This window comes from Entelurus aequoreus, unplaced genomic scaffold (assembly GCF_033978785.1).
Source record: "Entelurus aequoreus isolate RoL-2023_Sb unplaced genomic scaffold, RoL_Eaeq_v1.1 HiC_scaffold_39, whole genome shotgun sequence".
NCBI classification, from domain to species: Eukaryota; Metazoa; Chordata; class Actinopteri; order Syngnathiformes; family Syngnathidae; genus Entelurus; species Entelurus aequoreus.
Window position 1 is genome coordinate 435,001 of NW_026907971.1, and position 27,675 is coordinate 462,675.

Genomic DNA, 27,675 nt, shown 5'->3' on the forward strand with positions numbered 1-27,675 from the left:
AAAAGGTCAGCTAATAGTCAAGTAGCGGAGGACAGGTCATGTTTGAGGTCAATGATTGTCTCTTTAGCCTCTATGGTCCACTGGGGGGTGGTGTTAGGGTAGGGGACCCCTTAGCAATATCACAATTAACTCAAACTCAACTAAACCCTAGCTTTATGTAACTTATTCAATATGGTGAAAGTAACAAATATGCTTATATTTATATTGTCACCAATACTAGAAAAATACTACCCTTGTGGCGAATGCTTTAGCAATAGTATTTTGAAATTTTACCACACCTGGTAGCCCCAATAATTCATTAAGTCAAGCTCATGTTGTAGAAAGTTGAATGATGCGGACACGTTTGTTACTGAATACTTTCTATCAGACTTCTGCCATGGCAACTTTGTGTATGTAATGAGCAACTATAATTATTTGATATGCTTAAATGTGTAATGTGTCGTTCTAGCTCAGCTGTTGTGTAGCTGCTAGCTCCTCGTAGCCTACAGGTGTCTAAAGTGCAGCCCATAGTTATGTGTTTAACATAACCATGGGCTAAACCTAAACAATTGAAAATGTGGTATTTGGGTGTCGGTGTAATGTTTGGCAGCTACGCCGTGTCTTATCATTGGACCTAAGTTCTTTGGTTTTGTAGGCGAGACAGAGAGCAAGGGAACAATGTGGGACACAATTGTGTCCATCTTATACCATGCTAGCTGTTGCAAAGATAGGTCAACATGAGCAGCCACACCATGAGTTCCAACATATATAAATAATCATAACATATGGCGAGTCGGGTGGCAGAACACACGGAAGCATCTCAGTCAGTCAGGGTTTTCACCGTTAGAGCCTGTTGTTTCAGGCTGTGGTATGCTTGGTAGTGGTGTCGCAGCTGGGTGGTTCAGCCGTCAGGTAACACCAGGAATGTTCCTTCTTTGCGATTTGAATGTCAGGGTACAGTCTGTAAAGGAGGTCCAGCAATCTGAACCGGAAGTGGTTTGGTGACAGTTAACCTTCTTGTGACCCCAGCGAAGCCTTCGACCTTTAAAGAGGAAGCACACCGTTTTTTTGGTACCTCTGCATTCAGAATCAAATGGGTGGCTGATAAAATTGTCCGTTGACACTCATGTCCAGCAGGGGTCCTGTCGGTACTTCCTGCTGCGGCTCCTGATGTGGGCGTTTGTTGGCACGACGGAACCTTTCCTGTTCGGAAATGTTCGGACAGTCACTACTCCAGTGACCAGGCTGGTCACAGCCGAAACAGTGTCTACCCCAGACTGGCTTTGACGCATCGTGTTGTCCACCACCCGAGTCCAACCGCACGTCTGTTGAGGATTCTTTCCTCCACCTGTTGGAACTCAAAAGCAAGGTCACCCACTGCTGAATATACCCTAGCTGATCTTTGACCTTTTGGTTCTTTTAACCTTTTATCTTCAGCGATCTGTAATTTAAGTAGTCGTTTCCTTGTTGCTCTGTCATTAGCCCTATTTTGCATGGGATGAATAAAATGTCCTGCCATATATTGTTTTTGGCACCGTGTATATCAGGGTTAACTTTGTCCAAAGTGTTTGGCCAAAGGTTCCCTCCCGGAGGTACAGGTGGGAAACAAGGTCAACAATGGCTTGCATGTATGCATCGGCAAGAGACTTATATTAAAGTAGGCCCCTATAATTGTCATGTGTCAAAAATGTCTGGTGTGCACCGCCCTCTGCTGGAGGAAAATGGTCAGACTTGCAAAATAAGCGGTTAATACTTTCTCTTTTAACGTTGATGTTCCAGGTAATTTAATGTTCAGTGAATGTATAGGATAGGCCGATGTCGTTGCGGCTTGTACAGCCCTTTGAGACACTTGTGATTTAGGGCTATATAGATAAACATTGATGGATTGATTGATGGTTGATGGTTGATGGTTGATTATATGACCAAAATGAACTTATTTCATTTATTCATTCATTTTCTATCGCACTCATAGTTTTATTCCATTTTGCATCTAATTATTCCTATTGATTTCTTCCCATTTCACTCAAACAACTAAACAAACAAATAAACAAACTTGCAGCTAACCACAATCAACAGCATACCATTTACGAATACCTTCATTTGTCACTTTCTCATCTTTCTTTCACTTTCGTTTTCCTTTACAAACAACCTCCTGTTCCCTAACTCTTCCTTACACTTCACACAATGTTTCTATTTTCTGTTGTCCTAGAAACCATTCACGTAACGTAAGGTTATAAACATCCTTTTCCCCTATTGTTAATGTCATTCGTCAAAAATGTCTGCCGTAGGAAAATGGACAGACGTGTAGAAGGGGTTAATTTTCGGAGGCAAGATCAATCTTAGAGGGGGCGTGTTAATACCTCCTTCTCTTGTCACTGGAGTAGGGGGCGGTGTCAGTCAAAGTCTGGGCGGGTCGTTTGAATTGTCTTGCGCATGCGCGGCAGACAAAAAACCAATCAGTTCATTCTGTCATTAATCATCGTTTCTTTTGCTGCATTTCGTTTTTCCACGTAATCCCCGTTTACTTTTATCATACGCCAAACTCTTAAATTCTCTCCCTGAGTGTTCCATTTTCACCAGCGCACACACACACACACACACACACACACACACACACACACTCACACTCAGCAGCACACTCTCTGCGTTTCACTTTACCATAAAACTTCCAGTTACTTTTTTTTTTTCATTTTTTTTAATTTTATTTTACCAGACGTTTGAGTTCACGACTTTTCGAGTATTGTAAACTCCCTCTTAACCCTTTCAAGGAACGTTCTCCTTTTTTTTTTCTCTTTTTTTTTTTTTTTTTTTTTTCTACCTGCTAGTTCCATTGTCGACAACCGTCCATTCAATTGATCATTGAACGGTAGCCAATCATCACATTTTGCCCCGCCGCCATCACATTTCTGTTTGTCACACTCCAAGGCCATTGTGTCTATATTTTCTTAATTCTAGTGCCCTCAACGCAAAGGGATCTTCCAACCCGCTTCCTTAGTTTTAGTGTCTTATCACACTGGGATCTATCAACCCGCTTCCTTAGTTTTAGTGTCTTATCACACTGGGATCTATCAACCCGCTTCTTTAGTTTTAGTGTCTTATCACACTGGGATCTATCAACCCGCTTCCTTAGTTTTAGTGTCTTATCACACTGGGATCTATCACCCCGTTGCTCTTTTAGGCGGCGACCAACTACCCAGGGTGAGCCACACCCAACTATTAGTTCACTCGTCAATGAAACTGCCCGTCACGGTAATCGAGACACAATGCCGTGAGTTGCACACTCCAAGGCCATTGTGTCTATATTTTCTTAATTCTAGTGCCCTCAACGCAAAGGGATCTTTCAACCCGCTTCCTTAGTTTTAGTGTCTTATCACACTGGGATCTATCAACCCGCTTCCTTAGTTTTAGTGTCTTATCACACTGGGATCTATCAACCCGCTTCTTTAGTTTTAGTGTCTTATCACACTGGGATCTATCAACCCGCTTCTTTAGTTTTAGTGTCTTCTCACACTGGGATCTATCAACCCGCTTCCTTAGTTTTAGTGTCTTATCACACTGGGATCTATCACCCCGTTGCTCTTTTAGGCGGCGACCAACTACCCAGGGTGAGCCACACCCAACTATTAGTTCACTCGTCAATGAAACTGCCCGTCACGGTAATCGAGACACAATGCCGTGAGTTGACCACTTATTTACAATTTTAATGCAATGGCAGGCTCGGCAAAAATGCAATCAATCTATCGAAATCACAGCTCTGCGTCTGGGGTACAATATAGTGTTTGACTTACAGACTTCAGGACAGACTCCTAACGCAGATTTTATCTAAAAAGAAAGGTTCTGCTCACCTTGAATTGGCCAATTGAGTCTGTCCAGAAGATTGCAAGAAGTCATCGATCAACAGCGTGCCATCTCGGACGAAGCCCCCAAATTGTTGCGTCGACAGCTCTTCCTCCCAAGGAAGTCAAAGTCTGCTGTCCACTCCCAAGTTCTTTTAATGGCAAATAAGCTGATGTTAAATTGACCACCAAAAGCAGTAGTTGGTATTTCGTTGTTTATTGTCAAAGCTTTGGCAATAATGAGACCAATCCAGCACCCAAGCGTTCCCTAGCCCGGTCCAGATCGGTCTAGCTCGGTCCCCCCCAAGCTCAGCACTCCCCTGTGCTCGTTATCTTAGGAATGTTATGGCAGTCTCAACAGCGCTCTGCCTGTCTACTCAAGGACACTCGAATCCAAGCACTTTGTACCACACGAGACATTAGCTGATGTAAATATGACTATAGGAGTTTTTAGAAAGAAGTAACACTTAAATATGGAAAATATCTCGTTCCATCACTATATTATCCCGGCCGACCTTCGGTGGGTACTCCAGATTGTTCCAAAACAGCAAATGAGGAAAACATGAAGGATTAGAGAGATGTTGTAATTGTATGTCACATTTTCCTACACCCCTAATATATATATATATATATATAAAATTTAAAAAATGCTAGAAAAATAATCTGTGATTAATCACAGATCTAGAGTGTGATTAATCTGATTAAAACAAATTAATCACTTGACAGCCCTTAGATATACGGTATAAATGTTAATTTTTGTATATGTATATATACATATACAGTATGTACAGTATATATATGTAGCTGAGTGGTTAACACTGGTAACTGTGCACCAAGGGGTACTGGGTACAAATCCCGGTCAGGTTACAAGACTCCAGCCAAAAGAGTCAGTGTTTTTTTTACACGTCCATTTGTAGTTAACTGAGACAGGTTCTCATTTAAATATGTCATTGGGGCACCAAAATCTGACCTTCAGCCAACCAAGGGTAGCTGAGTGGTTAAAGCAGCTAGCTTCCAATCAAAGAGGACCGGGTTCAAATCCCAGTCATGGCCGAGCAGTGACTGGGTAAACTCCGGCTGGAGGAGTTACTTTTTTGTATCATAGTTTACTGAGACAGTTTCTCAATTAAATATGTCATTGGGGCCCGAAGTCTTGGCTCCAGCAGACCAATGATAGTAGAGTGGTTAAGGCAGCTAGCTGTCACTCAAAGGGGATTGGTTTCAAATCCACGTCATGTCGTGCAGTGACTAGGAAAGCTCCAACTGGAAGAGTTGCTGTTTTATATCCTAGTTTACTACGACAGGTTATGTCATTGGGGCCTGAAAACTGTGAATTGGCAGATAAAGGATAGCCGAGTGGTTATAGCAGCTAGCTCCCAATCAAAGGGTACTAGGTTCAAATCCAAGTCATGGTCCAACAGTGACTAGGAAGGCTCCAGCTGGGGAGTTATTGTTTTATATCATAATTTTCTGAGACAGCTTCTCAAATAAATATGTCATTGGGGCCCGAAATCTTGTCTCAAGAATAATTTGTTTCAACTATTAAATGAACCAAAAAATGACTTATTTTATCTTTGTGAAAATATTGGACACAGTGTGTTGTCAAGCTCATGAGATGCGATGCAAGTGTATGCCACTGTGACACTATTGTTCTTTTTTTTATATATATAAATGTCTAATGATAATGTCAATGAGGGATTTTTAATCACTGCTGTTTTGAAATTGTTACCAGTATTGATGCTGTTGTCGATAATGTTCATTTTTGTTTCACTACATTTGGATTGTTCCGTGTCATGTTTGTGTGTCCTCAATTGCTCTGTTTACTGTTGTTCTTAGTGTTGCTGGGGCGGGTTTGCTTTTGGAATTGGATTGCATTGTTGTGTATTGTTTTGTTGATTGATTAATAAATTCATAAAAATATTTAAAAAAATAAACATATATAAATCAAATGTTAACAATCAAATGTAGATACTTTTTCTTATGCTTTCTTTTACACCTGTTGGGAGTGCATTCCACATTGATGTGGCATAGAAAGAGAATGAGTTAAGACCTTTGTTAGATCGGAATCTGGGTTTAACGTGGTTAGTGGAGCTCCCCCTGGTGTTGTGGTTATGGCGGTCATTTACGTTATGGAAGTAGTTTGACATGTACTTCGGTTTCAGGGAGGTGTAGCGGATTTTATAGACTAGGCTCAGTGCAAGTTGTTTTACTCTGTCCTCCACCTTGAGCCAGCCCACTTTGGAGAAGTGGGTAGGAGTGAGGTGGGATCTGGGGTGGAGGTCTAGAAGTAATCTGACTAGCTTGTTCTGGGATGTTTGGAGTTTAGATTTGAGGGTTTTAGAGGTGCTAGGGTACCAGGAGGTGCATGCGTAATCAAAAAAGGGTTGAACGAGAGTTCCCACCAGAATCCTCAAGGTGCTTTTGTTGACCAGAGAGGAGATTCTATGGAGAAATCTCGTTCGTTGGTTGACCTTTTTGATTACCTTGGTTGCCATTTTATCACAGGAAAGATTAGCCTCTAGAATGGAACCTAGGTAGGTGACCTCATCTTTCCTGGTGAGAACAACGTCACCCACTTTTATAGTGAAGTCATTGACTTTCTTAAGGTTGATGTGGGACCCAAACAGGATGGATTCCGTTTTACCCAAGTGTATGGATAGCTTGTTGTCAGCGAGCCAGGTGCAAGTTCTACAGAGTTCAGCACTGAGGATTTTCTCCACCTGTGACTTGTCCTTGCCGGATACCAGCAGGGCCGAGTCATCCGCAAACAAAAACAATTCACAGTCTCATGCCGATGACAAGTCGTTTATGTATACCAGGAACAGTAAGGGCCCTAATATACTGCCTTGGGGGACTCCACAGCTCACTGAGAGGGGGGGGGACACGGTGCCGTTCACCTCTACCACCTGTTTCCTCCCCTCCAAGTAGGATTGCATCCAGCTCCATGAGGTTTTGTTAAATCCGATTGCTCTGAGCTTATCCAACAGTATCTGTTAGTCTGTCTCTACCCCCCTTGCTGAAGCGACATCTGGTGGTCCATGTATCCCAGAGTAAGCCTGTCTCCAGTTCTCCACTCTCTTCCCCTGACCCTACCCCTCTGGAAAACGGTGACCCAGTTTGGACCGTCAAGGAGATCCTTGGGGTCCGTCGGCAAGGTAGGGGCCTGGTATTTTTGGTACATTGGGAGGGTTATGGTCCAGAGGATAGATCCTGGGTGCCGGCCTCCTACCTTGCTGACCCCACCCTTCTGGAGGACTTCTATCAGGTCAACCCTGGAGCTCTCCGGCGCTCGTCGAGAGCCTCGCATAAGAGGGGGGGCACTGTTACGGCTCTCGCGCAGTCTGCTTCTCCCTCCTCGGCAGGAGCTCCTCGAAGCTACGCTGCAAGCACCGCAGGACACGCCCCCGCACGCGCCCCGCAGACCGCGGCCACGCGCCTCCACAGCCGGCGGCAATCATCAATCAACGCACCTGGTCTTGACGAGAAGCAGCAGCATAAAGGCTCACTCCACTGACTACTCCACGCCGGAACAAAGCCCTGATTCAGTAAGCTTCACGTCTCTGGCTCCTCATCTGTGTCTCTCTCTTTTGCTCGCTTTGTCTCCCTCGTGCCTAGTCCTTATTTGTCCTTGTCATCTCCTGTTCCCACAGTACATCCGTGTCTCCGCAGTGAGCCGTGCGCCTCACCTGCCGATCTTCCCCCTGGACTCTGACTGCCTTCCTCGACCTCCGCAGTGGATGGAAAGAGTGGATGACTAAGAGTGTATGAATAAGAGTGTATGAATAAGAATGTATGAATAAGAGTATATGAATAACAGTGTATGAATAAGAGTGGATGAATAAGAGTGTATGAATAAGAATGTATGAATAAGAGTATATGAATAAGAGTGTATGAATAAGAGTGGATGAATAAGAGTGTATGAATAAGAATGTATGAATAAGAGTGTATGAATAAGAGTGTATGAATAAGAGTGGATGAATAAGAGTGTATGAATAAGAATGTATGAATAAGAGTATATGAATAAGAGTGTATGAATAACAGTATATGAATAAAAGTGTATGAATAAGAGTGTATGAATAAGAATGTATGAATAAGAATGTATGAATAAGAGTGTATGAATAAGAGTGTATGACTAAGAGTGTATGAATAAGAGTGTATGAATAACAGTGTATGAATAAGAATGTATGAATAAGAGTATATGAATAACAGTGTATGAATAAGAGTATATGAATAAGAGTGTATGAATAAGAGTATATGAATAAGAGTGTATGAATAAGAGTGGATGACTAAGAGTGGATGAATAAGAGTATATGAATAAGATTATATGAATAACAGTGTATGAATAAGAATGCATGAATACGAGTATATGAATAAGAGTGTATGAATAAGAGTGGATGCCTAAGAGTGCATGAATAAGAGTATATGAATAAGAGTATATGAATAACAGTGTATGAATAAGAGGATACGAATAAGAGTGGATGAATAAGAGTGGATGAATAAGAGTATATGAATAAGAGTGGATGACTAAGAGTGTATTTTGATTGATTGATTGAGACTTTTATTAGTAGGTTGCACAGTGAAGTACATATTCCGTACAATTGACCACTAAATGGTAACACCCGAATAAGTTTTTCAACTTGTTTAAGTCGGGGTCCACTTAAATTGATTCATGATACAGATATATACTATCATATATACTATCATCATAATACAGTCATCACACAAGATAATCACATTGAATTATTTACATTATTTACAATCAGGAGTGTGGAGGGGGGGTGGGGGGTGGGGATATGGACATCAAGTAGTGGACATAGAGAGAGAGAGAGATAGAGAGATCAGAAGGCATAAGAAAAATAATCTGCATTTGATTGTTTACATTTGATTATTAGCAATCCGGGGAGGGTGTTAGTTTAGGGTTGTAGCTGCCTGGAGGTGAACTTTTATAGCGGTTTTGAAGGAGGATAGAGATGCCCTTTCTTTTATACCTGTTGGGAGCGCATTCCACATTGATGTGGCATAGAAAGAGAATGAGTTAAGACCTTTGTTAGTTCGGAATCTGGGTTTAACGTGGTTAGTGGAGCACCCCCTGGTGTTGTGGTTATGGCGGTCATTTACGTTAAGGAAGTAGTTTGACATGTACTTCGGTATCAGGGAGGTGTAGCGGATTTTATAGACTAGGCTCAGTGCAAGTTGTTTAACTCTGTCCTCCACCTTGAGCCAGCCCACTTTAGAGAAGTGGGTAGGAGTGAGGTGGGATCTGGGGTGGAGGTCTAGAAGTAACCTGACTAGCTTGTTCTGAGATGTTTGGAGTTTAGATTTGATGGTTTTGGAGGTGCTAGGGTACCAGGAGGTGCATGCGTAATCAAAAAAGGGTTGAACGAGAGTTCCCGCCAGTATCCTCAAGGTGCTTTTGTTGACCAGAGAGGAAATTCTGTAGAGAAATCTCGTTCGTTGGTTAACCTTTTTGATTACCTTGGTTGCCATTTTGTCACAGGAAAGGTTAGCCTCTAGAATGGAACCTAGGTAGGTGACCTCATCTTTCCTGGTGATAACAATGTCACCTACTTTTATGGTGAAGTCATTGACTCTCTTAAGTTTGATGTGGGACCCAAACAGGATGGATTCTGTTTTACCCAAGTGGATGGATAGCTTGTTGTCAGCGAGCCAGGTGCAAGTTCTACAGAGCTCAGCACTGAGGATTTTCTCCACCTGTGACTTGTCCTTGCCGGATACCAGCAGGGCAGAGTCATCCGCAAACAAAAACAATTCACAGTCACATGCCGATGACATGTCGTTTATGTATATTAGGAACAGTAAAGGTCCCAATATACTGCCTTGGGGGACTCCACAGCTCACCGAGAGGGGGGGGGACACGGTGCCGTTCACCTCTACCACCTGCTCCCTCCCCTCCAAGTAAGACTGCATCCAGCTCCAAGAGGTTTTGTTAAATCCGATTGCTCTGAGCTTATCCAACAGTATAGCGTGGTTAACGGTGTCAAAGGCCTTCTGAAGGTCCAGCATGACCATGCCGCAGTATTTGCCCGCGTCCACCTCATGTTTGATGTGGTCGGTCAGATAGAGAAGGCATGTGTCAGTGGAGTGGTTAGTTCTGAAGCCGGATTGGAATTTGTACATGAGTTTATTAGTGGCAAGGTAACTATCGACCTGTTCATAAACTATTTTCTCCATTACTTTCGAAATGGAGCTGAGAATAGAAACAGGTCGGTAGTTGCCAGGTTCCAATTTGCTTCCTTTTTTAAAGAGGGGAGTTACTCTTGCTATCTTAAAATCTTTTGGTACTTGGCCTTGTGTAATTGATAGGTTTATTATGTGCGTGATGATCGGGGCAATGATGGAGGCAGAGTCCCTGAGGAATCTGGAGGGAATATTATCAAGGCCGGTGGCCTTGTTAGGGTGGAGCGCGCTCAATTTTTTAAACACCTCATCAGCTGTGACCATTTCTAATTTGAAATCATTGTTGGATACTCCTAGCTTTCTGTAGAAGGCTTTAATGTGTTCTACACCAAAGCGACCAGAGTGGTGGGACAGCTTGTTGACAAGAGTTGCAGCTATGCTGGTGAAAAAGGCGTTAAGTCTGCTAGCTACCTCCATTTTGTCTGTAATGAGGGAGTCACCCTCCTTGATGCTGATGTTGGTGAGTCTTGTTTTAAGTTTCTGGCTGCAACCAGGAAGCTGGTTGTTGAGAATTTTCCAGAGCTCACGTGGCTTATTCGTGTTTTCCTCTATTTTGTCGTTAATGTAATTTTTTTTTAAGGATTTAGTCAGGTTGGTTGACTTATTTCTTAATTTATTGCATTGCTTTTTGAGAGTTGAAAGGAGTAATTTGAGGTTGATATTATTGGGTTGTTTATCTACTTCTGTTTTACATTTTTGGTATTCAGAGTATTTCCTGTCTCTGTCTTTTATGGCAGCTAATAGGTCCGGATTCATCCATGGTTCCGAGCGGGCTTTGATCCTGACTGTTTTCACGGGAGCCATGTCATTTAGTATCTTTAGGAACGCCGTTTTGAAGCGATCCCAAGCGACATCGACCAGGTTGCTCGCGAGCACAGGGGACCAGTCCCACTCATCTAATTTTAAATTGAAATTGTCATTGGAGTATTTTTTGAGGGATCTGGATTGGGCTGTTATGTGGCCATTGGCTTTAGGTTTAGCTATTTTACGGGTGTATGAATAAGAGTGTATGAATAAGAGTGGATGACTAAGAGTGTATGAATAAGAGTATATGAATAAGAGTGGATGAATAAGAGTGGATGAATAAGAGTGGATGAATAAGAGTATATGAATAAGAGTGTATGAATAAGAGTGTATGAATAAGAGTGTATGAATAAGAATGTATGAATAAGAGTATATGAATAAGAGTGTATGAATAACAGTATATGAATAAGAGTATATGAATAAGAGTGTATGAATAAGAGTGTATGAATAAGAATGTATGAATAAGAGTGTATGAATAAGAGTGTATGAATAAGAGTGTATGAATAAGAGTGTATGAATAACAGTGTATGAATAAGAGTATATGAATAAGAGTGGATGACTAAGAGTGTATGAATAAGAGTATATGAATAAGATTATATGAATAACAGTGTATGAATAAGAATGCATGAATACGAGTATATGAATAAGAGTGGATGACTAAGAGTGTATGAATAAGAGTATATGAATAAGAGTACCGGTATATGAATAACAGTGTATGAATAAGAGTATACGAATAAGAGTGTATGAATAAGAGTGTATGAATAAGAGTGTATGAATAAGAGTGTATGAATAAGAGTGGATGACTAAGAGTGTATGAATAAGAGTGTATGAATAAGAGTGTATGAATAAGAGTGTATGAATAAGAGTGGATGACTAAGAGTGTATGAATAAGAGTGGATGACTAAGAGTGTATGAATAAGAGTGTATGAATAAGAGTGTATGAATAAGAGTGTATGAATAAGAGTATATGAATAAGAGTGGATGACTAAGAGTGTATGAATAAGAGTATATGAATAAGAGTGGATGACTAAGAGTGGATGAATAAGAGTGTATGAATAAGAGTGTATGAATAAGAGTATATGAATAAGAGTGGATGACTAAGAGTGTATGAATAAGAGTGTATGAATAAGAGTGTATGAATAAGAGTGGATGACTAAGAGTGTATGAATAAGAGTGTATGAATAAGAGTATATGAATAAGAGTGGATGACTAAGAGTGGATGAATAAGAGTGTATGAATAAGAGTGTATGAATAAGAGTATATGAATAAGAGTGGATGACTAAGAGTGTATGAATAAGAGTGTATGAATAAGAATGTACAAATAAGAGTGTATGAATAAGATTATATGAATAAGAGTGGATGACTAAGAGTGTATGAATAAGAGTGTATGAATAAGAGTGTATGAATAAGAGTATATGAATAAGAGTGGATGACTAAGAGTGGATGACTAAGAGTGGATGAATAAGAGTGTATAAATAAGAATGTACGAATAAGAGTGTATGAATAAGATTATATGAATAAGAATGCATGAATAAGAGTGTATGAATAAGAGTGTATGAATAAGAGTGTATGAATAAGAGTGGATGACTAAGAGTGTATGAATAAGAGTGTATGAATAAGAGTGTATGAATAAGAGTATATGAATAAGAGTGGATGACTAAGAGTGTATGAATAAGAGTGTATGAATAAGAGTGTATGAATAAGAGTGGATGACTAAGAGTGTATGAATAAGAGTGTATGAATAAGAGTATATGAATAAGAGTGGATGACTAAGAGTGTATGAATAAGAGTGTATGAATAAGAATGTACAAATAAGAGTGTATGAATAAGATTATATGAATAAGAGTGGATGACTAAGAGTGTATGAATAAGAGTGTATGAATAAGAGTGTATGAATAAGAGTATATGAATAAGAGTGGATGACTAAGAGTGGATGACTAAGAGTGTATGAATAAGAGTGTATAAATAAGAATGTACGAATAAGAGTATGAATAAGATTATATGAATAAGAATGCATGAATAAGAGTGTATGAATAAGAGTGTATGACTAAGAGTGTATAAATAAGAGTGTATAAATAAGAGTGTATGAATAAGAGTGTATGACTAAGAGTGTATGAATAAGAGTGTATGAATAAGAGTGCATGAATAAGAGTGCATGAATAAGAGTGCATGACTAAGAGTGTATGAATAAGAGTGGATGAATAAGAGTGGATGAATAAGAATGTACGAATAAGAGTGTATGACTAAGAGTGTATGAATAAGAATGTACGAATAAGAGTGTATGAATAAGAGTGTATGAATAAGAGTGTATGACTAAGAGTGTATGAATAAGAGTGGATGACTAAGAGTGTATAAATAAGAATGTACGAATAAGAGTGTATGAATAAGAGTGGATGAATAAGAGTGTATGACTAAGAGTGTATGAATAAGAGTGTATGAATAAGAGTGCATGAATAAGAGTGCATGAATAAGAGTGGATGACTAAGAGTGTATGAATAAGAGTGTATGAATAAGATTTATTCATGTATTTTATTATATAAAAATGGGAGCCATTACCTCCCTGCTTGGCACTCAGCATCAAGGGTTGGAATTGGGGGTTGAATCACCAAAATGATTCCCGGGCGCGGCCACCGTTGCTGCTCACTGCTCCCCTCACCTCCCTGGGGGTGATCAAGGGTGATGGTTCAAATGCAGAGAATAATTTCGCCACACCTAGTGTGTGTGTGTGTGACAATCATTGGCACTTTAACTGAACTTTTAATGATGTTATTCATATTATTCAGATTGAAAAGCTTAAGGGGCCGCATGTGGCCCCCGGACGTTCATTTGCCCAGGTCTGTGCTAAGGTGATCTCTAGAAGTGGTCCACACTCCATGTCAGTAGGTGGCGGTAATGCACACCAGAAGGTTGCTTGCCAACCTGCTATAAAAACAAAAGAAGAAGAAGAAGATCCACACTTCCGGGTGGTGATGACGTCGCGTCGTGACGTCATATTTCAAAATGGCAGAGCCCGCGGAAAGACCCCCTGGAGTCGACTCCATTTCCCAAGAAAAGATGTCAACAGCGCGACTTGTAACAATTATAAGGCCGAGGAGGGTTATTTGAACACACACCATTCAATTATTATAAATGAAAGTCACGTTTTTTAACCGCTCCGGTCTCGTCCCAGCGGAAGTGACGCTAGCACGTCATCAGAATACAACAGGTTGCTAACTAACACGCCTCCTATCATGTCAGCGCTGTTATTTGTTCCAATGTCATTCATTCCTTCTCATTTAGATCAACACGACGAGAGAGACATTCTGCCGCTAGACAAAGGTCACCGAGCAGCGACGAAGTTTGCATTTTCGGTAGGTGAGTGTTCAATTGTCCTCCGAGAAAAGTTGCATGAAGTCATTCTATTACACAGGTGAAAGTCATACACACATAATATGCTGGAAAAGTCCATTCATGTCAGCAATTAACTTCAAATGTCAAACTCATTTGTGATGTTAAAGGGAAAACAATACTTAACTGTGCTTAAATGTATTTATATTATTCAAATGTGAATTATGCTGTATAATAGACTGTATTTATGTTATTGACATGTGAATAATGCTGTATAATCAGTGTTGGGACTAACGCGTTACAAAGTAACTAGTAGTCTAACGCGTTATTTTTTATATTTAGTAACTCAGTTACCGTTACTACATGATGCGTTGCTGCGTTATTTGATGTCATTTCTTATGTAGTATCGGCTAAAAACAGAAGATCTGAGTGTGTTTTATTGGAGAGTTGCAGTGTCGTCCTTCTGAATGATTCCCGGGCGCGGCGCCGCTGCTGCCCACTGCTCCCCAAGGGGATGGGTCAAATGCAGAGGACAAATTTCACCACGCCTAGTGTGTGTGTGTGACAATCATTGGTACTTTAACTTTAACTTAACTTAATTCTTCCTGTGTCACAACGGGGACAAGAGAAGAGGCGCTGTGTGTGTGTGAGTGTGTGTGTGTGTGTGTGTGTCTGTGTGTGGGTGTGGAGAGGGGTGGGGGAGGGGGGGCGTGTCTGTGTTTACTTACAAGACATCATGGTGGAGCTGAAGCCGAGTTTCTTAACATGGAGATATTCTAGACTGACCATGTGTCTTCTTTTGCGGGGCTGTCCGGGCGGAGTTTCTTAAATGCCTCAAATGTCCGGCAGGGTTGCGTATATTTTCAATGTACGTTCAGGGTTAAGATGGGGTTAAAAACAAAACTAATTGTGCACACGCAGCAGCATTCGTGAGGGAGGGACAGAGAGCGCGAGGGAGTGGATTGATTGATTGAGACTTTTATTAATAGATTGCACAGTACAGTACATATTCCGTACAATTGACCACTAAATGGTAACACCCGAATAAGTTTTTCAACTTGTTTAAATCGGGGTCCACATTAATCAATTTATTTCAAACTGTCATTGCTCAAAACATAATATTGAATCAAAATCAATGTTATTATGAATTATTGACCTATCCAAGGTTCCCATTACTTCACATCAAATATTCCACTTTGAAAAATATTTTTGGTGGAAGATTTTGCATATTTTGTGTGTTTGCCATTAAAAACATAGTTTTGTTTGACAAAAAAGGGCGGAAAACAAACAGACAAAAAAACAACATAACAAACATTTTGAAATGAGGGATAGATCTGAAGTTGATGTAGACTCCAGAGATTTAAGCGTTAAATATAAAATGTTTGTATGCCCTGGCGCACCATTATCATCATTTCATGACCCAAGCAAAACACTTTTTACACTTTTATACTGAAATAAATACACCTACAACTTATTCAATAAAAACATAGAAACAACTACCAGCAGCGGTAAAGTTTAGATCCATGAAGGAAAGAAGAAAGTGAATGAATGTTTATAACTGAATACATTTACATATGTATACAAATTTGTTTTCTTTCTTTATTATTTTTTTTTATGAATTAAGTAACGTTTATGACAACTTTTTTCCAAAACACAATATATAATGTGAGATATAACAGGATAATGCATACGTTTATCTTTTTTGTTGTCAAAACGCTTACCAAAAAGTGGGACCCCAAAAATTTACTGTAGGACCCCATTTTTATGACTTGATGGGGTCCCTGGGACCCCATTTTGAAAATTCCTAGCGCTGCTCAACAGATTGTATTATTCTCCAGTGCAATAACAGTACTTAAATGAAGGCTTAAAGGGCATTAATGGTAGCTTTAAAAAAAGAAGAAGAAAAAAACAAGTAACTAAATAGTTACTTTTCACAATAACGCATTACTTTTTGGTGTAAGTAACTGAGTTAGTAACTGAGTTGCTTTTGAAATAAAGTAACTAGTAACTGTAACTAGTTACTGGTTTTCAGTAACTAACCCAACACTGTGTATAATAGACTGTATTTATATTATTCACAAGTGAATAATGCTGTATAATAGACTGTATTTATATTATTCACATGTAAAAAATACCTTAGTGTTTATTTTTATTGTGAGCGAACTGTGGTGCTGAATTTCCCCGAGGGATCAATAAAGTACTTTCTATTCTATTCTATTCTATTCTAAAAACATCCAAATCCATTGCTATTCTTTATATAAAGTAAGACACATGCTGAATAAGAAATATCTGCACATGATTCCTTGAGTAATTCGATTACAAAATACATTCGAGGAATTGTTGCTGCCTCGAGGTGTCGTACATATTTTTTTTTACGGCATCTTGCCTGGTTCACTAAACAGTAGTCAAAGCTCACGTTTCGCACAGACTGTTTAGGTGTTGCACAGCGTGTTTACGTCACAGATCATCCCCCCCTTGCACTGCACGACACCGCTCTTTTAAGTACGCTCGAGTTTAGAAAACGTTTAAACGGCACCGTATGATAATCATCAAAAACGCACGAGAGACAAGAACTTTGTTTATGCGGTCACACCACACAGCACATAGGGCTGTGAGCGCACCTGTTTTTATTAGCACATACACATTTTTAGCTGTGCGTGTCAGCCTTCAATAATGAAAACAGGCGTTTAGGAAATAAGACGATTAGGCCAACCACAATAATTGAGGGCACATCTTAACGTGTATAATTAAACAAAATTATGATTTATTCGATTAATCGATCGGGATATTCGATAGAATACTCGATTACTAAAATATTCGATAGCTGCAGCTGTAGTTATATTATTCTTTTATTTTTCCATATCTAACATACTGTGTTGAACTTTGGGGAAATGTTTATAGAACAAACACAGGCTCAATAATTCAACTTGAAAAAAGGGTCATTAGAATAATACACAAGGCTGGCTACGATGAACCTACCAATCCATTATTCGTAAGTTCTAATGTAGAGGTGTCAAACTCATTTTAGATCGGGGGCCACATGGACAAAAATCTACTCCCAAGTGGGCCGGACTGGTAAAATCAAGGCACGATAACTTAAAAATAAAGACAACTTCAGATTGTTTGTTTTTTTCTTTGTTAAAAATAGAGCAAGCACATTCTGAAAATGTACAAATCATAATGTTGTTGTTTTTTTTTTTACACTTACATGTTGCGGTTAATAGTATTCTACCTTTATTTGTCGATATGTATACTTTCTGATTAAATGATGTGATAATGTTCATCAGTCAACTCATTGGTGTTCATTTTTAATCTATTAAGATCAAATAATAATATGTTATTTAAATGGAGGCTTCTCACATGATGAGATAACTTCTGGAAATGACTGGCTCATAAGGGTCAAAGGTATAAATGTGTGTGTCCAAGTTAAAGGAAAAGGCAGGCTGTCTTCTTCTAATGGATTTATTACAATCTTTACAAGCTGGGTAACGTTTGCTGTGGTCTGGAACAACATGGCGCACAAACAACTGTCAGAAATGCAGCCAATATTACGTACAGATAATGTGTCATGAGACATGCAAATATAAATGAAATGCACAGAGGACATAAGTAAAGGAAATTAAATGAGCTCAAATATTCCTACAAACGAGTCATAATGATGCAATATGTACATACAGCTAGCTTAAATAGCATGTTAGCATTGATTAGCTTGCAGTCATGCTCTGACCAAATATGCCTGATTAGCACTCCAACAAGTCAATAACATCAACAAAGCTCACCTTTTGTGCATTCGCGCACAGCGTAGAACGTTTGGTGGACAAAATGAGACAAAGAAGAAGTGGCATAAAACACGTCTTTCTGTGGCAGCGTCGGAGAAAGTTGTACATGTAAACAAACAACAATGAGTTCAAGGATCGCTGAAATTAGTAGGACAAAACAGTGCTTGCTAAATACTCTCATCAGTGAAGCATGTTTAACATAAACAGTGGGACTTCTAACAATTAGGAAGGTTTGTGTCATGTTTGTTCTCCTACAGAAAATATATTCCAATAAAAATGTTCTTCATCTTTTTCCATTTTCACACATCTCTGAAAGAGGTCCAGGGAGCCACGAGGGCGGTGCTAAAGAGACGCGGGTTGCTGACCCCCGGCCTACACCCTAGACTGGCCGCCAGTTCATCACAGGACACATGAACAAGCCTTCGCCCTCAAATCAGAGAAGTATTCATTTACTCTAACATGATTTTTATTCAGTTCAATGCATTTATTGTCATTGTCATAGTGAATAACACACACACTGCATAGTAACCATGTATCAAAAATGCGTTAGGTGGTGCAATCCTGACCCATGAAACGCGTAAACACAAAGGGTGCCACGAACGATGCACAAAATTCACAGTCTGGTATGGATCGGTACTTGAGCGGCGCCGTTCCATACATTTTTTCAATACCCAAAAGAGGGAAATGTTCATGCCTTTTTTTTAACTTGTAGTTTATTGAAATTGTCGTTGTCCACGACAGAAAACGGTCGGCAAGGCGAGTTTATTTACAGAGCACAGTTCGTACTACAGGCAGGCCAGTCTAGTACCCGCACTCTTTTACTACGAAGCCACGCTGTTGTAACACGTGCAGAATGTGGCTCGGCGATATCTTACTGAAATAAGCAGGGGCGGCCATGAAAAAGACGTCGCTTGGATGGCAACTTTTGTTGCTCCAAAACCTGTATGTACCTTTCAGCATTAATGGTGCCTTCACAAACGTGTAAGTTACCCACTAATACACCCCCATATCATCAATCTTTATTGCAGACCTTAAGATCCATTTAAACATATAAAAACAGAATATAATACATTAAAAAACAAAACAATAAAAACATACATTAAAAACAAAACAAAACAAGTTTTCCATACAATTACAGACGCTGGGTTTTCAACTTTGCGCCTAGAACAATCCGGATGGTTCTTTTCCTCTTTGGACCGGAGGACACGACGTCCACAGTTTCCAAAAACAATTTGAAATGTGGACTTGTCAGACCACAGAACACTTTTCCAGTTTGCATCAGTACATCTTAGATGAGCTCGGGCCGAGCGAAGCCGGCGGCGTTTGTGGGTGTTGTTGATAAATGGCATTCGCTTTGCATTGTAGAGTTTTAACTTGCACTTACAGATGTAGCGACGAACTGTAGTTACTGACAGTGGTTTTCTGAAGTGTTCCTGAGTCCATGTGGTGATATCCTTTACACACTGATGTCGCTTTTTGATGCAGTACCAACACAAATACAACTTTGAAACTACGTGCTTTCTGAGAAGATTACCGTAGTAACTAGTATATCATGCAAAAGCGCAGATTCCAACCAATCAGTCCATCTCAGATGAGCTCGGGCCGAGCGAAGCCAGCGGCGTTTCTGGGTGTTGTTGCATTTATCAACAACACCCAGAAACGCAGAGTTTTGAGGACGAAAATGAATTGATACCATTTTAGAATAAGGCGGTAACATAGCAAAATGTGGCAAAAAATGAAGCGCTGTGAATACTTTCCGGATGCAGTGTACAGTATAAAGGGCAGATCAATAGAAGTGATAATTAGACGTTGCAGTTCATGGGTGGGATGTGAGAGAGGGTCACTGCCTGAGGATACAGACGAGCTGTTGGCAAGTTGTCCTGGCACGTATAGACCTGTTCCTTCTACCTGAGGGCCGCAGGTGAGGAGCAGGGTGTTGTTGGTCACGCAGGATGCTGTGCACTCGCCTCAGACAGCAGGTAGTGTAGACTGTGCCCATCTCTGGAAGACTTGATTTTTTTTCAGCTGTTTTAATCACCGATTAGAGAGTCTGCTGTCATGGCACACTTATAAAAGCTCACTCTTACACAAGGAAGCGGAGTCATTCATTGCGCTTTACCTGACACATGAAACGTGACAAATACGATCGCTGAGATGAAACGGATCAGGCCCGTGAACAGGTTCTATCCGGATGAATTTGCTAAGTATACAAATGAGCTGAAATTTTTTATGAAAGAAACTGCTGTTTTAAATGTGTCCACTAGATGTGGCAATGGCAATTCTTTGTATCTGTGTAGATGATGCGACATACAGTATGTACAAAAAAAATAAAACACATGATGTTAGTGCAACAGTCGAAGAAAATTAGCAAACTACATAAATAACATCCTGTAATTTGATTTTGATATTTTTTTTTTTATCTTGTTAGATTGAAAATGAACACCAATGAGTTGACTGATGAACATTATCACGTCATTTATTCAGAAAGTATAAATAACGACAATTAAAGGTAGAACACTATTAACTGCAACATGTAAGTGTAAAAAAAACAACACGATTTGTTTATTTTTGAGAAATTCTATTTTTAAACAAAGAAAACAATCTGAAGTTGTCTTTATTTTTAAGTTATCGTGCCGTGATTTTAACAGTCCGGCCCACTTGGGAGTAGATTTTTCTCAATGTGGCCCCCGATCTAAAATGAGTTTGACACCTCTGGCCTAGATAAATTGGTAAACATCCTCACAAATATTGATATAAAGCATTACCGTATTTTCCGGACCATAGGGCACACCGGAATATAAGGAGCACTGCCGATGAATGGTCTATTTTTGATCTTTTTTTCATATATAAGGCGCACCGGATTATAAGGCGCATTAAAGGAGTCATAATATATATATTTTTTTCTAAATGTAAAAGACTTCCTTGGGGTCTACATAACATGTAATGGTGGTTCTTTGCTCAAAATGTTGCATAGATGATGTTTTACACATCATCTTCAAGCCGCTTCCGGGTGCGCCGTTTTGTGGGCGGTCTTATTTACGTGGCTCACCTTCGGCAGCGTCTTCTCCCCGTCATCTTTGTTGTGAAGTGTCAAAAGATGGAGCTAACTGTTTTAATGACATTCAGACTTTACTTCAATCAATAACGGAGCAGCATCTCCTCATCCAGAAACAACAACACCAGAAATGTGTCCCGTGAAAAACCGTCCGACCAGAACTCTAATAACTAAAGTTCCTTGGGTGAATAATGGTAACTCACTACACCGGTATGTTTTAGGGCTTTCATGGCGAGTTTACTGACTGAAATAAGTAATAACTTTACACTGCTTTTTATTAGAAATGGCAACAGCAGAGGATGGATGTCCCATAACAAGAAGGTGGAGAAAAAGAAGAAGCTTATCGACTACGGTGTCGGCACGGACTACAAAGGCGGACCTGCACAAATTTTCAGGTACCAGAAGGTAAGAAAAGTTTCTTTTGCATAATATTGCGAAACAAAACACCAGAAAATATGTCTTACCTTATACACACACCATAATAATACTCCTATGTTGAAGCACAGTACAATCCATCAAGCGGTGCAGTTTCATAGCTGACCAAAGTCCTACTAAAACATTTTGATAGATTTTTGAGCGCCGTGTGTAATGTTCTATATTTTCAAGGGAGCATATACAATGTTGGTGTTGTTTACTTGAGTCATATTGCGGTCTACACGAAATCAAATCAAATCAATAATGGAGCAGCATCTCCTCATCCGGAAACAACCACACCGGAAATGTGTCCCGTGAAAAACCGTTCAATCGGAGCTCTCTAATAACTAAACTTCCTTGGGTGAATAATGTAAACTCACTACACCGGTATGTTTTAGCGCTTTCATGGCAAGTTTACTGACAGATATAAGTGAGAACTTGACACTACTTTATATTAGAAATGGCAACAGCGGAGGATGAATGTCACATAACAAGAAGATAGAGAAAAAGAAGAAGCTTATTAACTACAAAGGCGGACACACAATTTTTCAGGACTCATGCAGATCCCAAATACAGATCAGCAGGTACCAGAAGTTAAGAAAAGTTGCATAATATTGCGAAACAAAACGCCAGATAATGTCTTACCTTATACACACACCATAATAATAGTCGTATGTTTAATGCGCCGACAATCCTTCAAGCGGTGCGGCTTCATAGCTGACCAAAGTCGTGCTAAAACATTTTGATAGATTTTTGAGCGCCGTGTCTAATGTTCTATATTTTCAACGGAACATTTAAAATGTTGCTGTTGTTTACTTAAAACCCATCATAGTGCAGGCTACATGTATCTCTTATGTTTGACTGCCATCTACTGCTCACACTTATAATTACACCATATACCAAATAAAATAGCCTCGAGGTGGGTAAGCTCAACCAAACTTGTTCATTACATTAGGCGCAACTGTGTAAGGCGCACTGAGAAATAAAAAAGGATTTTAAATGCGCCTTATAGTCCGGAAATTACGGTAAACGCATTGGCCAAAAAGTGCATTGTGTGTCCTCGCCGCGATCTATTTTACATTGTTGAAATGTCGGCAAAGCAAATGTGAGTATGTGAAGAACGAACCTGGAGTGAAACAGCGCACAATTCAACGTCAAGTTCGGTCTCGATACCTTTCATCTTTACCATGGAAAAAAGGACGTACGCCAGGTTTTTGTGCATAAGCACAACATAACACGAGGCCCCTGCTGAATTGGGATCTGGTCACCCTTAGATATAGAGCAGTGGGAAAAGTGGAAGTGTGCCTGCTAACTCTCACATGCTGTGTGATTTGATAATAACATAAAAAAAGTCCACAATCCAATTTCACAGTGTGATGTTCAGTCAAAGGTCGTGCACTTTGGATCCTATTAAAAGTTCAAATGGACCGAGAGCACCCTCGCATAATGTAGGTGCACGGTGGTGATGATGGCGGTGGCAAATTAATATGTACAGTACAGTACATTATTACCTTTTTAACACTAAATTACAAAAAAAAAAATGTTTTGCTAAAATGTCGTAAGGGGGGACCCTTACAAAAAATTCCAAAAAACGGACTTGCTTCAGCAGCACAATTCTGGTGCTGTAGTTGTAGGAGATGTCTAAAAAAGGTCATCAGGAGTCCCGACAAATCCCGAAATTGGCAGAAAATGCTTTTTTTGGGAAACCTTTTTTTCGCAAAAAAAAATTCCAAAAAACGGACTTGCTTCAGCAGCACAATTCTGGTGCTGTAGTTGTAGGAGATGTCTCAAAACGTCATCAGGAGTCCTGACTAAACCCGTAAATGTAAGAAAATGTATATTTTACGAAAAAAAAAATTTTTTTGCTAAAATGTCGTAAAAAAAATTAAAAAAAAACGACTTGCTTCAGCAGCACAATTAAGAAAATGCATATTTTACGAAAAACATTTTTTGCTAAAATGTCGTAAGGGGGGACCCTGTCGTAAAAATTCCAAAAAACGGACTCGCTTCAGCAGCACAATTCTGGTGCTGTAGTTGTAGGAGATGTCTCAAAACGTCATCAGGAGTCCCGACTAAACCCGTAAATGTAAGAAAATGTAAGAAAATGCATTTTTTAAGAAAAACATTTTTTGCTAAAATGTCGTAAGGGGGGACCCTGTCGTAAAAATGCCAAAAAACGGACTTGCTTCAGCAGTACAATTCTGGTGCTGTAGTTGTAGGAGATGTCTCAAAACGTCATCAGGAGTCCCGACTAAACCCGTAAATGTAAGAAAATGTAAGAAAATGCATTTTTTTAAGACAAACATTTTTTGCTAAAATGTCGTAAGGGGGGACCCTTACAAAAAATTCCAAAAAACGGACTTGCTTCAGCAGCACAATTCTGGTGCTGTAGTTGTAGGAGATGTCTCAAAACGTCATCAGGAGTCCCGACTAAACCCGTAAATGTAAGAAAATGTAAGAAAATGCATTTTTTAAGAAAAACATTTTTTGCTAAAATGTCGTAAAAATTCCAAAAAACTGACTTGCTTCAGCAGCACAATTCTGGTGCTGTAGTTGAAGGAGATGTCTTAAAACGTCATCAGGAGTCCCTACAAAACCTAAAAATGGCATGAAATGCTTTTTTTGTGAAAACTTTTTTTTTACAAAAAATTTTTCAAAAAACAGACTTGCTTCAGCAGCACAATTCTGGTGCTGTAGTTGTAGGAGATGTCTCAAAACGTCATCAGGAGTCCCGACTAAACCCGTAAATGTAAGAAAATGTAAGAAAATGCATTTTTAAGAAAAACATTTTTTGCTAAAATGTCGTAAGGGGACCCTGTCGTAAAAATGCCAAAAAACGGACTTGCTTCAGCAGTACAATTCTGGTGCTGTAGTTGTAGTAGATGTCTCAAAACGTCATCAGGAGTCCCTACAAAACCTAAAAATGGCATAAAATTCTTTTTTTGGGAAAACTTTTTTTTTACAAAAAAAAATTCAAAAAACAGACTTGCTTCAGCAGCACAATTCTGGTGCTGTAGTTGTAGGAGATGTCTCAAAACGTCATCAGGAGTCCCGACTAAACCCGTAAATGTAAGAAAATGCATTTTTTAAGAAAAACATTTTTTGCTAAAATGTCGTAAGGGGGGACCCTGTCGTAAATATTCCAATAAACGGACTTGCTTCAGCAGCACAATTCTGGTGCTGTAGTTGTAGGAGATGTCTCAAAACGTCATCAGGAGTCCCGACTAAACCCGAAAATGGAAGAAATTAGAAGAAAATGCATATTTTACGGAAAAAAAATATTTTGCAAAATGTCGTAAAAAAAATTCAAAAAAACGGACTTGCTTCAGCAGCACAATTCTGGTGCTGTAGTTGTAGGAGATGTCTCAAAACGTCATCAGGAGTCCCGACTAAACCCGTAAATGTAAGAAAATGTAAGAAAATGCATTTTTTAAGAAAAACATTTTTTGCTAAAATGTCGTAAGGGGGGACCCTGTCGTAAAAATGCCAAAAAACCGACTTGCTTCAGCAGTACAATTCTGGTGCTGTAGTTGTAGGAGATGTCTCAAAACGTCATCAGGAGTCGCGACTAAACCCGTAAATGTAAGAAAATGCATTTTTTACGCAAAACATTTTTTGCTAAAATGTCGTAAGGGGGGAAACTGTCATAAAAATTCCAAAAAACGGACTTGCTTCAGCAGCACAATTCTGGTGCTGTAGTTGTAGGAGATGTCTCAAAACGTCATCAGGAGTCCCTACAAAACCTAAAAATGGCATGAAATGCTTTTTTTTGGAAAACTTTTTTTCACAAAAAAAAATTCAAAAAACAGACTTCCTTCAGCAGCACAATTCTGGTGCTGTAGTTGTAGGAGATGTCTCAAAACTTCATCAGGAGTCCCGACTAAACCCGTAAATGTAAGAAAATGCATTTTTTACGCAAAACATTTTTTGCTAAAATGTCGTAAGGGGGGACCCTGTCGTAAAAATTCCAAAAAACGGACTTGCTTCAGCAGCACAATTCTGGTGCTGTAGTTGTAGGAGATGTCTCAAAACGTCATCAGGAGTCCCGACTAAACCCGAAAATGGAAGAAATTAGAAGAAAATGCATATTTTACGGAAAAAAAATATTTTGCAAAATGTCGTAAAAAAAATTCAAAAAAACGGACTTGCTTCAGCAGCACAATTCTGGTGCTGTAGTTGTAGGAGATGTCTCAAAACGTCATCAGTAATCCCGACTAAACCCGTAAATGTAAGAAAATGTAAGAAAATGCATTTTTTACGAAAAACATTTTTTGCTAAAATGTCGTAAGGGGGGACCCTGTCGTAAAAATGCCAAAAAACCGACTTGCTTCAGCAGCACAATTCTGGTGCTGTAGTTGTAGGAGTTGTCTCAAAACGTCATCAGGAGTCCCGACTAAACCCGTAAATGTAAGAAAATGCATTTTTTACGAAAAACATTTTTTGCTAAAATGTCGTAAGGGGGGACCCTGTCGTAAAAATTCCAAAAAACTGACTTGCTTCAGCAGCACAATTCTGTTGCTGTAGTTGTAGGAGATGTCTTAAAACGTCATCAGGAGTCCCTACAAAACCTAAAAATGGCATAAAATGCTTTTTTTGGGAAAACTTTTTTTTTACTAAAAAAAATTCCAGAAAACGGACTTGCTTCAGCAGCACAATTCTGGTGCTGTAGTTGTAGGAGATGTCTCAAAACGTCATCAGGAGTCCCGACTAAACCCGTAAATGTAAGAAAATGTAAGAAAATGCATTTTTTAAGAAAAACATTTTTTGCTAAAATGTCGTAAGGGGGGACCCTGTCGTAAAAATGCCAAAAAACTGACTTGCTTCAGCAGTACAATTCTGGTGCTGTAGTTGTAGGAGATGTCTCAAAACGTCATCAGGAGTCCCGACTAAACCCGTAAATGTAAGAAAATGTAAGAAAATGCATTTTTAACGAAAAACATTTTTTGCTAAAATGTCGTAAGGGGGGACCCTGTCGTAAAAATTCCAAAAAACTGACTTGCTTCAGCAGCACAATTCTGTTGCTGTAGTTGTAGGAGATGTCTTAAAACGTCATCAGGAGTCCCTACAAAACCTAAAAATGGCATAAAATGCTTTTTTTGGGAAAACTTTTTTTTTACTAAAAAAAATTCCAGAAAACGGACTTGCTTCAGCAGCACAATTCTGGTGCTGTAGTTTTAGGAGATGTCTCAAAACGTCATCAGGAGTCCCGACTAAACCCGTAAATGTAAGAAAATGTAAGAAAATGCATTTTTTAAGAAAAACATTTTTTGCTAAAATGTCGTAAGGGGGGACCCTGTCGTAAAAATGCCAAAAAACGGACTTGCTTCAGCAGTACAATTCTGGTGCTGTAGTTGTAGGAGATGTCTCAAAACGTCATCAGGAGTCCCTACAAAACCTAAAAATGGCATAAAATGCTTTTTTTGGGAAAACTTTTTTTTTACAAAAAAAAATTCAAAAAACAGACTTGCTTCAGCAGCACAATTCTGGTGCTGTAGTTGTAGGAGATGTCTCAAAACGTCATCAGGAGTCCCGACTAAACCCGTAAATGTAAGAAAATGTAAGAAAATGAATTTTTTAAGAAAAACATTTTTTGCTAAAATGTCGTAAGGGGGGACCCTGTCGTAAAAATTCCAAAAAACGGACCTCCTTCAGCAGCACAATTCTGGTGCTGTAGTTGTAGGAGATGTCTCAAAACGTCATCAGGAGTCCCGACTAAACCCGAAAATGGAAGAAATTAGAAGAAAATGCATATTTTACGGAAAAAAAATATTTTGCAAAATGTCGTAAAAATGCCAAAAAACCGACTTGCTTCAGCAGTACAATTCTGGTGCTGTAGTTGTAGGAGATGTCTCAAAACGTCATCAGGAGTCCCGACTAAACCCGTAAATGTAAGAAAATGTAAGAAAATGCATTTTTTACGAAAAACATTTTTTGCTAAAATGTTGTAAGGGGGGACCCTGTCGTAAAAATTCCAAAAAACTGACTTGCTTCAGCAGCTTAATTCTGGTGCTGTAGTTGTAGGAGATGTCTTAAAACGTCATCAGGAGTCCCTACAAAACCTAAAAATGGCATAAAATGTTTTTTTGGGAAAACTTTTTTTTTACAAAAAAAAATTCCAAAAAACGGACTTGCTTCAGCAGCACAATTCTGGTGCTGTAGTTGTAGGAGATGTCTCAAAACGTCATCAGGAGTCCCGACTAAACCCGTAAATGTAAGAAAATGTAAGAAAATGCATTTTTTAAGAAAAACATTTTTTGCTAAAATGTCGTAAGGGGGGACCCTG

At 39.4% G+C, this 27,675-nt stretch overlaps 1 protein-coding gene across 15 annotated transcripts in view; it reads left to right on the plus strand.

The window, feature by feature from the left end:
• LOC133645320 (uncharacterized) overlaps positions 1-23,206 on the plus strand; it is a 391,642-nt gene extending 368,436 nt beyond the window's left edge. For 5 of the 15 annotated variants that reach the window (XR_009824992.1, XR_009824986.1, XR_009824983.1 and 2 more), the window contains 2 exons: positions 14,097-14,171; positions 18,240-23,203. Coding sequence is in view for 1 of the 15 variants with exons in the window: in XM_062040209.1 (XP_061896193.1) it covers positions 7,466-7,573 (108 nt within the window). In the remaining 14 variants the exon portion in view is untranslated. Of the gene's footprint in view, positions 1-7,465; positions 7,627-13,504; positions 14,023-14,096; positions 14,172-18,239 lie in introns of those variants that run through there. The other 10 variants (XR_009824993.1, XR_009824994.1, XR_009824991.1 and 7 more) reach the window with 9 other exon arrangements.
• The last annotated feature ends 4,469 nt before the right edge of the window (positions 23,207-27,675 follow it).